The sequence below is a fragment of the Neoarius graeffei genome, chromosome 5 (assembly GCF_027579695.1).
Source record: "Neoarius graeffei isolate fNeoGra1 chromosome 5, fNeoGra1.pri, whole genome shotgun sequence".
NCBI classification, from domain to species: domain Eukaryota; kingdom Metazoa; phylum Chordata; class Actinopteri; order Siluriformes; family Ariidae; genus Neoarius; species Neoarius graeffei.
This window is the reverse complement of record NC_083573.1, coordinates 15,122,097-15,134,977: the sequence shown is the minus strand read 5'-3', so window position 1 is coordinate 15,134,977 and position 12,881 is coordinate 15,122,097. Positions and strand designations below refer to the sequence as shown.

At 41.9% G+C, this 12,881-nt stretch overlaps 1 protein-coding gene across 7 annotated transcripts in view; it reads left to right on the top strand.

Annotated features, from left to right (window-relative positions):
- The first annotated feature begins 9,645 nt into the window (after positions 1-9,645).
- kcnn4 (potassium intermediate/small conductance calcium-activated channel, subfamily N, member 4) overlaps positions 9,646-12,881 on the top strand; it is a 122,429-nt gene continuing 119,193 nt past the window's right edge. For all 7 annotated transcript variants that reach the window (XM_060921268.1, XM_060921265.1, XM_060921264.1 and 4 more), the window contains exon 1: positions 9,646-10,082. In XM_060921268.1, coding sequence (XP_060777251.1) covers positions 9,813-10,082 — 270 coding nt within the window. In that variant the 5' untranslated portion in view covers positions 9,646-9,812. The remainder of the gene's footprint in view (positions 10,083-12,881) is intronic.

Sequence of the window (12,881 nt, the reverse complement as noted above, 5' to 3'; positions counted from 1 at the left end):
GTTCCTATTAAAGTGGCCAGTGAGTGTATATGGCCAAAAATTTGTGGATACCAGGTTATTATACCATATGTGGGTCTTCCCCAAACTGTTTCCACAAAATTGGAAGCACACAGTTGATGTCTTTATATGCTGTGCTATACTGTCATGTTCCAGCATGACAATGTCCCTGTGCATAAAGTGAGTTCCATGCAGACATGGTTTGCCAAGGTTGGTGTGGAAGAATTCGAGTATCCTGCACAGAGCCTTGACCTCAACCCCACTGGACACCCTTGAGATGAACTAGAACACTGACAAGACATATTCATACCATTTTCTTTCTTCCAAGCACTCCAGTTAGATATAACAAGAAAATATTTTGCAATTTTTGAGGGAGTTTAGAACTTTTATTTTACAAATTTTGGAGGATTTGTTTTTCTCTGAATAAATTTGTTTCAATTATAAGTTGGATTTTTCTCATTTTTCCAGTGTGAGATAAAGCTACTTCACCAAAAGGTGGATTTTTTCCAACTCTTTTTACTAATCTTTACAAGGGGTGCCAATAATCGTGAAAGACATTGTACCTGCAAATACAACATAATTCATTTAAAGGTAAGAGGTGTTACTTTGTTTACTGATGATGCTGTGAGTTGCCATGTTGATAAAACATCCGTTGCTGAGTTTGGGGTTGAGGAGACCATCCCCAGTGGGAAGTATGAAGTAGGAGTTGCAGGGGAATTTCTCATCTCATCTCATTATCTCTAGCCGCTTTATCCTATTCTACAGGGTCGCAGGCAAGCTGGAGCCTATCCCAGCTGACTACGGGCGAAAGGCGGGGTACACCCTGGACAAGTCGCCAGATCATCACAGGGCTGACACATAGACACAGACAACCATTCACACTCACATTCACACCTACGGTCAATTTAGAGTCACCAGTTAACCTAACCTGCATGTCTTTGGACGGTTGGGGGAAACCGGAGCACCCGGAGGAAACCCACGCAGACACGGGGAGAACATGCAAACTCCACACAGAAAGGCCCTCGCCAGCCACGGGGCTTGAACCCGGACCTTCTTGCTGTGAGGCAACAGCGCTAACCACTACACCACCGTGCCACCCACGGGGGAATTTTCTTTGGAAAAAAAATTACTTTCTTTTTTTATTTCCATACTGTCACAACATTTTCTGAACACTCCCTGAACAATTAGAATCCCCTGTACATCTGCTCACTCATACAAATATCGAATCTTCCATTCATGAAGCAGCAGCACAGTTATGTTATTACATTACAGGCATTTAGCAGATGCTCTTATCCAGAGCAACATACAACATACCCCGAGCAACCTGGGGAGCATTTGGGGATTAGGTGTCTTGTTCAAAGGCACTTCAGTCATTCCTGCTGGTCGAGGGAATTGAATCATCAACCTTTTGGTCCCAAAGCTGCTTCTCTAACCATTAGGCTATGGCTTCCCCCATAGCTTATTGTTAATACCAAACATCAGAATGGTGATCATTTTGACCTCAGTGACTTTGTCACATAGTTGTAGATGATGGATGGGCTGGTTTGAGTATTTCAGAAATGGCTGATCTTGAGAGAAAAAAAAACATCCAGTGAGTGGCAGTTCTTTTTTTCATGCCAGTTTCCCTCTCTGCTCCATCTGGCTACTTTGCATCCTTTCTTCAGCACATCTTCATTGCTTTGTGTTTCATGTTACTTGGATGGAGATGAGGTGAATGATGACCAATAGCATTGCAATCTAGTGGGTTCATGATTTATTAACCAATCCTATCTGGACCATAGCAATATGATTTGCTAGCCACTTGGCAGCATTGCAGGCAGAAAAAAAAAGAGCAGGCCAATAAATGAGTTGCAAGGTTGTAGGAATTTCTCCTAAATCTTCTGATGGCCAGTCTGGGCCTGTAGCCCACCAAACAGGCATGAGCTTAGGAAACCAGATATCCTGGGTGCTACCAAATGTGTGTGCAATCTGTAAATGTATTCCTGTATTGAGTGATTTTCAAAGTTGCTGCAGCACAGGAACTAGTCTTCCACTAGAGGTTGCCCTTTACACAAGTCATAATTTACCAGCTTGTAGAGTTTTTTTTTTAAATCCTTTCACCAAACACACCTGGTACAATCACCTGCTTTATGGCTTTACAATAAAGAAACATTAGGATATGTGTTTTACTGATCATGGAGTGGAGCTCCATACTTAAGAGAATATGGTAATGCATCGACCTGATTTTTGATAGATTTTGACTGTATAACGTACATATGTATGAATGACGAACATGGGACCACAGGGAACCCGATCGTTAGTGCAAGACAATGTATCTCAAACACTTAACCGCTGTGCAATGAAATTTGTATCTTTATTTGCATAAGATATCTTTATTTACGGCGGCACGGTGGTGTAGTGGTTAATGCTGTCGCCTCACAGCAAGAAGGTCCGGGTTCGAGCCCCGTGGCCGGCGAGGGCCTTTCTGTGCGGAGTTTGCATATTCTCCCCGTGTCTGCGTGGGATGCTCCGGTTTCCCCCAAAGACATGCAGGTTAGGTTAACTGGTGACTCTAAATTGACCGTAGGTGTGAATGGTTGTCTGTGTCTATGTGTCAGCCCTGTGATGACCTGGCGACTTGTCCAGGGTGTACCCCACCTTTCGCCTGTAGTCAGCTGGGATAGGCTCCAGCTTGCCTGTGACCCTGTAGAACAGGATAAAGCAGCTAGAGATGATGAGATGAGATCTTTATTTACATGTACATGGGCTTTTATGTGGGGCGGCACGGTGGTGTAGTGGTTAGCACTGTCGCCTCACAGCAAGAAGGTCCTGGTTTCGAGCCCAGTGGCCAGTGAGGGCCTTTCTGCGTGGGCTTTGCATGCTCTCCCCATGTCTGTGTGGGTTTCCTCCAGGTTTCCTCCAAAGGCATGCAGGTTAGGCTAATTAGTGGCTCTAAATTGACCGTAGGTGTGAATGTGAGTGTGAATGGTTGTCTGTGTCTATGTGTCAGCCCTGCGATGACGTGGCGACTTGTCCAGGGTGTACCCCGCCTCTCACCCATAGTCAGCTGGGATAGGCTCCAGTTTGCCTGCGACCCTGTAGGACAGGATAAGCAGCTATGGATGGATGGATGGATGAGCTTTTATCTGGCGGTGCAGGTGGTTAGCACTGTTGCCTCACAGCATGAAGGTTCTGGATTCAAGCCCAGTGGCTGGAGTTTGCATGTTCTCCCCATGTCTGCGTGGGTTTCCTCCATAATCTAAAAACATGCAGTTAGGTTAATTGGCTACTCTAAATTGGCTACTCTAAATTCCCAAGTCTGGAAATGGGATGGTTGCGGCAGGTGTAAAACTATGCTCCAGTTAATATGACATGTGGATCGATAGGGTCCACATTTCAGTGACCCCACACACATAAGTGGGACAAGCTGGAAGAAGTGAGTGGGTTTTTATCCAGTGCTTATTTTTTATTTGCTTTTTAAAAAATAACATGGTAATTAAAGTTAGGATTTTTTAAAATGACTTTTCAACCACATTTCACACTCATCAGGAGCTACACTTATATTACTCAATATTATTATATACAGTGGTGCTTGAAAGTTTGTGAACCCTTTAGAATTTTCTATATTTCTGCATAAATATAACCTAAAACATCATCAGATTTTCACACAAGTCCTAAAAGTAGATAAAGAGAACCTAGTTAAACAAATGAGACAAAAATATTATACTTGGTCATTTATTTATTGAGGGAAATGATCCAATATTACATATCTGTGAGTGGCAAAAGTATGTGAACCTTTGCTTTCAGTATCTGGTGTGACCCCCTTGTGGAGCAATAACTGCAACTGAGCGTTTCCAGTAACTGTTGATCAGTCCTGCACACTGGCTTGGAGGAATTTTAACCCATTCCTCCGTACAGAACAGCTTCAACTCTGGGATGTTGGTGGGTTTCCTCACATGAACTGCTCGCTTCAGGTCCTTCCACATTTCAATTGGATTAAGGTCAGGACTTTGACTTGGCCATTCCAAAACATTAACTTTATTCTTCTTTAACCATTCTTTGGTAGAACAACTTGTGTGCTTAGGGTCATTGTCTTACTGCATGATCCACCTTCTCTTGAGATTCAGTTCATGGACAAACGTCCTGACATTTTCCTTTAGAATATGCTGGTATAATTCAGAATTCATTGTTCCATCAATGATGGCAAGCCGTCCTGGCCCAGATGCAGCAAAATGGGCCCAAACCATGATACTACCACCACCATGTTTCACAGATGGGATAAGGTTCTTATGCTGGAATGCAGTGTTTTCCTTTCTCCAAACATAACACGTCTCATTTAAACCTAAAAGTTCTATTTTGGTCTCATTCAGCCACAAAACATTTTTTCCAATAGCCTTCTGGCTTGTCCACATGATCTTTAGCAAACTGCAGATGAGCAGCAATGTTCTTTTTGGAGAGCAGTGGCTTTCTCCTTGCAACCCTGCCATGCACACCATTGTTGTTTAGTGTTCTCCTGATGGTGGCCTCATGAACATTAATATTAGCCAATGTGAGAGAGGCCTTCAGTTGCTTAGAAGTTAACCTGGGGTCCTTTGTGACCTCGCTGACTATTACATGCTTTGTTCTTGAAGTGATTTTTGTTGGTCAACCACTCCTGGGGAGGGTAACAATGGTCTTGAATTTCCTCCATTTGTACACAATCTGTCTGACTGTTGATTGGTAGGGTCCAAACTCTTTAGAGATGGTTTTGTAACCTTTTCCAGCCTGATGAGCATCAACAACTCTTTTTCTGAGGTCCTCAGAAATCTCCTTTGTTCGTGCCATGATATACTTCCACAAACATGTTGTGAAGATCAGACTTTGATAGATCCCTGTTCTTTAAATAAAACAGGGTGCCCACTCACACTTGATTGTCATCCCATTGATTGAAAATACCTGAATCTAATTTCACCTTCAAATTAACTGCTAATCCTAGAGGTTCACATACTTTTGCCACTCACAGATATGTAATATTGGATCATTTCCCTCAATAAATAAATGACCAAGTATAATATTTTTGTCTCATTTGTTTAACTGGGTTCTCTTTATCTACTTTTAGGACTTGTGTGAAAATCTGACAATGTTTTAGGTCATATTTATGCAGAAATATAGAAAATTCTAAAAGGTTCACAAACTTTCAAGCACCACTGTATTCAGCACATCTTTCTCTTTCAAAATTCTCTCAAAGTCTTCCGTATTTAATGAAGCAAACCTGGCGGCCATGTCTGTTTACAAATTGTCACTGTCACTCGCTAGTGTGGCAGTTTTACGTCTCCGATGTGTCTCTTTTCCAGTTTTTTGATGTCCGTTGGTATGTTTTTCTCTTGTAAATATGTGTGAAGAATATCTAACAAAGTTTTGGTAGCCTTTTGGGTGTTCAACACGTCTTTCTCTTTCCCGGTGAACAAAGAAATGATTGTGCGCTTCCACAGCAGAAAACGTTCTCATTGGATATTCACATCAGCTCCAATGTGTGATGTCACATGTTGTCTGGACAACCATGCAATATCATAAACCATATTCAACACTCATTCTCCATTGGGTAGAGTGACATAACACACATAGGATAAGCGATATGCTCAGAATAGTGCATGCTATCAAGCCAAATGAATGAAGCCCGCTTGAAGAGAAAGGAATACATGTTTTTATTCCATGGAAAAAGTGTCCTGTATGTATAATAATACTTATTATTATATATACAGGCCACCTATTCCATGGAATAAAAACATGTATTCTATTCCCTTCTTGCAGGTTTATTGATGGAATGCAATATTGTTATCCTATTGCTTATCCTCTATGTGTTATGCCACTCACCGCAATGGAAAATGAGCATGCAATATTGTTTTAATATTGCACATTGTCAACACAACATGACGTCACACATTGGCGCTCATGCGAAGATCCAATGACAAAACTTTTCTGCTCAGCATGCGCACAATCATTTCTTTGCCGGCCGGGAAAGAGAGAAGATGAAGCTAATCCAGTGCTAGGTTTAAGCACTAAATAAATAAACTGAAAACTGAAACTAAAGATGCGTTAAACACCTGAAAGCCGACCAAAACTTCATTATATATTCTTCGCATATATTTACAAGAGAAAAGCATACCAACAGACATCAAAAAAATGGAAAAGAGACACATCAGAGATGTAAAACTTCCATGCTAGCGAGTGAATTCGACAGTTTGTACACAAACATGGCTGCGAGGTTTGCTTTGTTAAAAGCTGAAGATTTAGAGAGAATTTTGAAAGAGAAAGACGCGCTGAACACCCAAAAGGCTACCAAAACTTCACTGGATATACTTCACGCATATTTACAAAAGAAAAACATGCCAACAGACATCGAAAAACTGGAAAAGAGAGCAACAGCAGAAATATTGTCAAAGTTCTACTTGGAGGTGAGGAAAAGTGATGGAGACTTTCACAAGAGGACTACACTCAACTTCATTCAACTGCAGTGTAACAATTAACTACTACCAAAAGTAACTTTGAACTTGAACTGTCAACCTGGATATCGCTTGTATATCAGTTGGGTTGTTGCTCAGTCTTTTTGGACTTATACCATTTTTATTCTTAGAACTTTGACTTTGTACATGTACACTGGATTGACAGAACATTGAATTACATTCGATCAGAATCAGCATTCAATATTGGTAAGTCACCACCCTGTTCTTAACTTTTTGTAAAATATATGTGTTCCATCGAATGTGGATAATAATAATAATAATAATAATAATAATAATAATGGCCGCGTGGGTTTCCTCCGGGTGCTCCGGTTTCCCCCACAGTCCAAAGACATGCAGGTTAGGTTAACTGGTGACTCTAAATTGACCGTAGGTGTGAATGTGAGTGTGAATGGTTGTCTGTGTCTATGTGTCAGCCCTGTGATGACCTGGTGACTTGTCCAGGGTGTACCCTGCCTTTCACCCGTAGTCAGCTGGAATAGGCTCCAGCTTGCCTGCAACCCTGTAGAACAGGATAAAGAGGCTAGAGATAATGAGATGAGATGAATAATAATGTCTTATTTCATGGTATATCAGATATGTTCCATTCAGCTACTCGTCTTCGACGCGTTCAGGATCGTGCTAGCTGAATGGATAGTCCACGAAAAAAGCCAGCCAATATTATTTAATTATTACACATTTTCTGTAATTTGTAGACAGCCCTTTTAAATCTAGCCTAAATTAAAGTATCCTTATACTTTCCCAAATGGTTTCTTATTCCATTCTTAACAGAGCATTTTTTAACATAATTTCTGGGAGACCAAATGATCTCCCAGTGGCCAGATTTGGTCTCCTAGTCAATGCCAAACCAGCTTCACTGGGAGACCAAATTTTAAACCAAGTTATGTCTTATCATTTGGTTCAATCAGTTGCAATTAATTAACCAAGTACCATGTAAGTATACATTTAACAAGGAAAACGAAGATCTATGTTATAAGATATACACACAAGATCATGTTGGTTAAGAAAAACAAAGCTAAAATTTGGTTACTGAGATGGCTGATGCCAGAATCCGATGCCATTACTGTGTAACTTTGAGTGTCTTTGACATAACATTTGTGCTTGGTAATTGCTCTTGATAGCTGTGTAGTCACTGTAGTGTGTTTGTCTGTATGGTGATTGGTGAACAATTTTGCATCACAGAATATGCCGCAGCAGTGCAGCCGCATGGACTCTGGGGCCTGTGATTGTATTGCCCAGACCAGTTGGTCTCCTAGTGGAAAATCCTCAAAAAATGCTCTGATTCTTAAGTATCCTAGATTGGGTATAAAATGTTATGAGGTTTTATACCTCATACTGATTGACGTTTTCATCGGTCAGTTTTGGACATTTTATAAAGAGATTTGGATCGAATCCCAATTGTGTCCTACAACCCCGATTCCAAAAAAGTTGGTACAAAGTACAAATTGTAAATAAAAACGGAATGCAATAATTTACAAATCTCACAAACTGATATTGTATTCACAATAGAACATAGACAACGTATCAAATGTTGAAAGTGAGACATTTTGAAATTTCATGCCAAATACTGGCTCATTTGAAATTTCATGACAGCAACACATCTCAAAAAAGTTGGGACAGGGGCAATAAGAGGCTGGAAAAGTTAAAGGTACAAAAAAGGAACAGCTGGAGGACCAAATTGCAACTCATTAGGTCAACTGGCAATAGGTCATTAACATGACTGGATATAAAAAGAGCATCTTGGAGTGGCAGAGGCTCTCAGAAGTAAAGATGGGAAGAGGATCACCAATCCCCCAATTCTGCGCCGAAAAATAGTGGAGCAATATCAGAAAGGAGTTCGACAGTGTAAAATTGCAAAGAGTTTGAACATATCATCATCTACAGTGCATAATATCATCAAAAGATTCAGAGAATCTGGAAGAATCTCTGTGCGTAAGGGTCAAGGCTGGAAAACCATACTGGGTGCCCATGATCTTCGGGCCGTTAGACGGCACTGCATCACATACAGGCATGCTTCTGTATTGGAAATCACAAAATGGGCTCAGGAATATTTTCAGAGAACATTATCTGTGAACACAATTCACTGTGCCATCCGCCATTGCCAGCTAAAACGCTATAGTTCAAAGAAGAAGCCGTATCTAAACATGATCCAGAAGCGCAGACGTCTTCTCTGGGCCAAGGCTCATTTAAAATGGACTGTGGCAAAGTGGAAAACTGTTCTGTGGTCAGACAAATCAAAATTTGAAGTTCTTTATGGAAATCAGGGACGCCGTGTCATTCGGACTAAAGAGGAGAAGGACGACCCGAGTTGTTATCGGCGCTCAGTTCAGAAGCCTGCATCTCTGATGGTATGGGGTTGCATTAGTGCGTGTGGTATGGGCAGCTTACATATCTGGAAAGACACCATCAATGCTGAAAGGTATATCCAGGTTCTAGAGCAACATATGCTCCCATCCAGTCAACGTCTCTTTCAGGGAAGACCTTGCATTTTCCAACATGACAATGCCAAACCACATACTGCATCAATTACAGCATCATGGCTGCATAGAAGAAGGGTCCAGGTACTGAACTGGCCAGCCTGCAGTCCAGATCTTTCACCCATAGAAAACATTTGGCGCATCATAAAACGGAAGATACGACAAAAAAGACCTAAGACAGTTGAGCAACTATATAGAATCCTACATTAGACAAGAATGGGTTAACATTCCTATCCCTAAACTTGAGCAACTTGTCTCCTCAGTCCCCAGACGTTTACAGACTGTTGTAAAGAGAAAAGGGGATGTCTCACAGTGGTAAACATGGCCTTGTCCCAACTTTTTTGAGATGTTGTTGTCATGAAATTTAAAATCACCTAATTTTTCTCTTTAAATGATACATTTTCTCAGTTTAAACATTTGATATGTCATCTATGTTCTATTCTGAATAAAATATGGAATTTTGAAACTTCCACATCATTGCATTCCGTTTTTATTTACAATTTGTACTATGTCCCAACTTTTTTGGAATCGGGGTTGTAGATAGGCTAATACATGAAACCTTACGTAGCACTCTACTATGTCCAATAGAGAGGCTTTAGGAGTTCAGCCAATGGCAGAGTGGAGTGCGTAACGGGAGCGCAGGTGGGCGCGAGGTTTGCGCTCCAGTTCGTATGCGTCCCGCTGAAGGTAGGCACGTGTTTACTCACGGCACAGTCGCGCGTGTCTTTTTCGTGTCATGTCTCCTCGGGTTGTGCACGCGAATGCGCTTGAGTGGGTGAAAGCGGGACGGGACGGTGGTGACTGAGGACTGGTTCGAGGCACTACCGCGCGTGTGTATTTGTTTTCGGAGTGCGCCGTTATGGAAATGAGCACGCTTAACTTGCTTCCTGACAGCAAAGCGGACGGGATCGGAAACCGCAATGGTGATACAACGGACATCAAGGTGTCGGTCTCGCACCCAGCCAAACGGATGAGTCCGATCGAGAGCGACAGCTTGCACCGCCTCAGAGACCGAAAGTTCCTGCTGGAGGATAAGCGGCGGCTTTGCGCGTGCGCGCTCGGAGCCGCTCTCCTCGGCATCCTGCTCATGATTCTGCACGCGGAGCTCTGTCCCGCTGTTTACCTGCCGGTGAGTGACTGGCGGGGGGGCACAAACTAAGGTGCATTCCTGTTCCTGTATTCCTGCAGGACATCACTAATATTTTATTCTAGCTGTATGCTCAAGCCTGACAGGGCAAGGCAAGTTTATTTATATAGCGCATTTCATACACAGTGGCAGTTCAATATGCTTTACAGAGGTAAAAGCAAAACAGTAAACAATAGAAAATAAAATTACATAAAATAAAGGGGGAAGAAGAGAGAAAAAAATAATAAGAATTAAACAATAGTAGAAATAAAATAATAAAACGAAGTAAAAGTTCAGTAAAAAACAGCAGAATAAAATAGAATAAAAGTTAAGTAAAGTTTAAAACATGCAGAGACTGTAAAAGTTAAGTAAAGTTTAAAACATGTAAAGATGATATTTATCAGTTAGCAGAAAGCATCTGAGAACAGCTTGGTCTTTAATCTAGATTTGAAGCTGCCAACAGCAGGAGCATTTTTAATGTCCTCTGGGAGTTGGTTCCATAGCTGTACTGCATAGTAGCTAAAAGCTGCTTCACCACACTTTGTTTTAACAACAGGTTTTACCAGTAAATTTTGGTGGCATGATGAGTCACACTGTCACCTCACAGCAAGCAGGTCCTGGGTTCGGGGGGTCTTTCTGTGCATGTTCTCCCTGTGTCTGCATAGGTTTCCTCTGGGTGCTCCGAAGACGTGTCTCATCTCATCTCATTATCTCTACACTGTAAAAAAAAATAGTTGAGAATACTTGAAATTTCAAGGCAACCGTCTGCATTAAGAATTTTATGTTTTGCCAACGATGTGCCCATGATAATCCAAACTATGATAAAACTGTTATCTTTATTAAGAATTCTTAATTAAGTCAATGTTCAATTCCTCATTCTGCCAACATAGATTTCTCTTTTTGCTGAACAGTGGCATTCACAGTAGTGCAAAAAGGCAATTGAGGTTATCACAATTTTTTTTTTTTTAGATTTTTTTGGGGCTTTTTTCACCTCTATTTGGATAGGACAGCGTAGAGACAGGAAATGAGCGGGAGAGAGAGAGACAGGGAGGGCTCGGGAAATGACCTCGGGTCGGAACCGAACCCGGGTCCCCAGATTCATGGTATGGCGCCTTATCCACCTGAGCCACGACGCCCCCGAGGTTATCACAATTTATCATTAAACTATACATGCCTTTTTTCATTGTTCTACACAATTACAAAAATTTTTAAAACCCATGTCGTGGGTATGGCGTCGTGGCTCAGGTGGATAAGGCGCCATACCGTAAATCCGGGGACCCGGGTTCGATTCCAACCTGAGGTCATTTCCTGATCCCTCCCCGTCCCTCTCTCCCGCTCATTTCCTGTCTCTACACTGTCCTATCCAAATAAAGGTGAAAAAAGCCCCCCAAAAAAGTCTGATAACCTCAATTGCCTTTTTGTACTACTGTGAATGCCACTGTTCAGCAAAAAGAGAAATCTATGTTGGCAGAATGAGGAATTGAAAATTGACTTAATTAAGAATTCTTAATAAAGATAACAGTTTTATCATAGTTCGGATTATCATGGGCACATCATTGGCAAAACATAAAATTCTTAATGCAGACTGTTGCCTTGAAATTTCAAGTATTCTCAACTATTCTTTTTTTACAGTGTAGCTGCTTTATCCTGTTCTACAGGGTCGCAGGCAAGCTGGAGCCTATCCCAGCTGACTACGGGCGAAAGGCAGCGTACACCCTGGGCAAGTCGACAGGTCATCACAGGGCTGACACATAGACACAGACAACCATTCACGCTCACACCTACGGTCAATTTAGAGTCAGCAGTTAACCTAACCTGCATGTCTTTGGACTGTGGGGGAAACCGGAGCGTCCGGAGGAAACCCACAGGGAGAACATGCAAACTCTGCACAGAAACGCCCTCGCCGGCCACGGGGCTCAAACCTGGAACTTCTTGCTGTGAGGTGACAGTGCTAACCACTACACCACCGTGCCGCCTTCCGAAGACATGTGGTTAGGTTAATTGTCTACTCTAAATTGTGCGAATGGTCGAGAGGAGAAAACTTCTATAATAATCCAGTAGTAGAAGGCAACGGGAAACCACTACTGTAATGTTCCCTAGAAACTCTGATGGATGTCAGAGCAGCCATGTAACTGGAGTGACATGCCGAGAGAGATTATTTATTACAGTAGATCATGGGTGCAGATCCCGGAGGGGACGGGGGGGGACATGCCCCCCCCAATTTCTGAAAAACATGAATTGTGCCCCCCAATAAAAATCCCCTAAATTATTCAAAATTGTACAAACAAATGTATTTTCAGACTTCACATTCTTCACATTTTAGATAGAAATGGTGGAACAAATGATGTTTGACAAATATATTTCTGACTCTGCATTCCAGCACAAATGACTCCCTGTGCAGTACTTTTTGAATGATGTGGCGAGCCTCTACGAAGTTGTGATTTATGGTTGCATGGTATGAGTTGCATATGGGCAAAAAAAAAAATCACTTTTGTGCCCCCCCCCAATCCTGACATCGGATCTGCACCCCTGCAGTAGATATTTCATGATGCATTCCTGCAGGACATCACTAATGTTTTATCCTAGCTGTATACTCAATTCTGATAGGTTGGCACGGTGGTGCAGTGGGTTACACTGTCACCTCATAGCAAGCAGGTTCTAGGTTTGAACCTACGTACTGTCCGAAGGGGTCTTTCTGTATGGAGTTTGCATGTTCTCTCTGTTGCTCTGGCTTCCTCCGACATTCAGATAGGTGTGAGTGTGAATGACTCTCTGTTTGTTTGTCTCTCTGTGTTAGTGTTA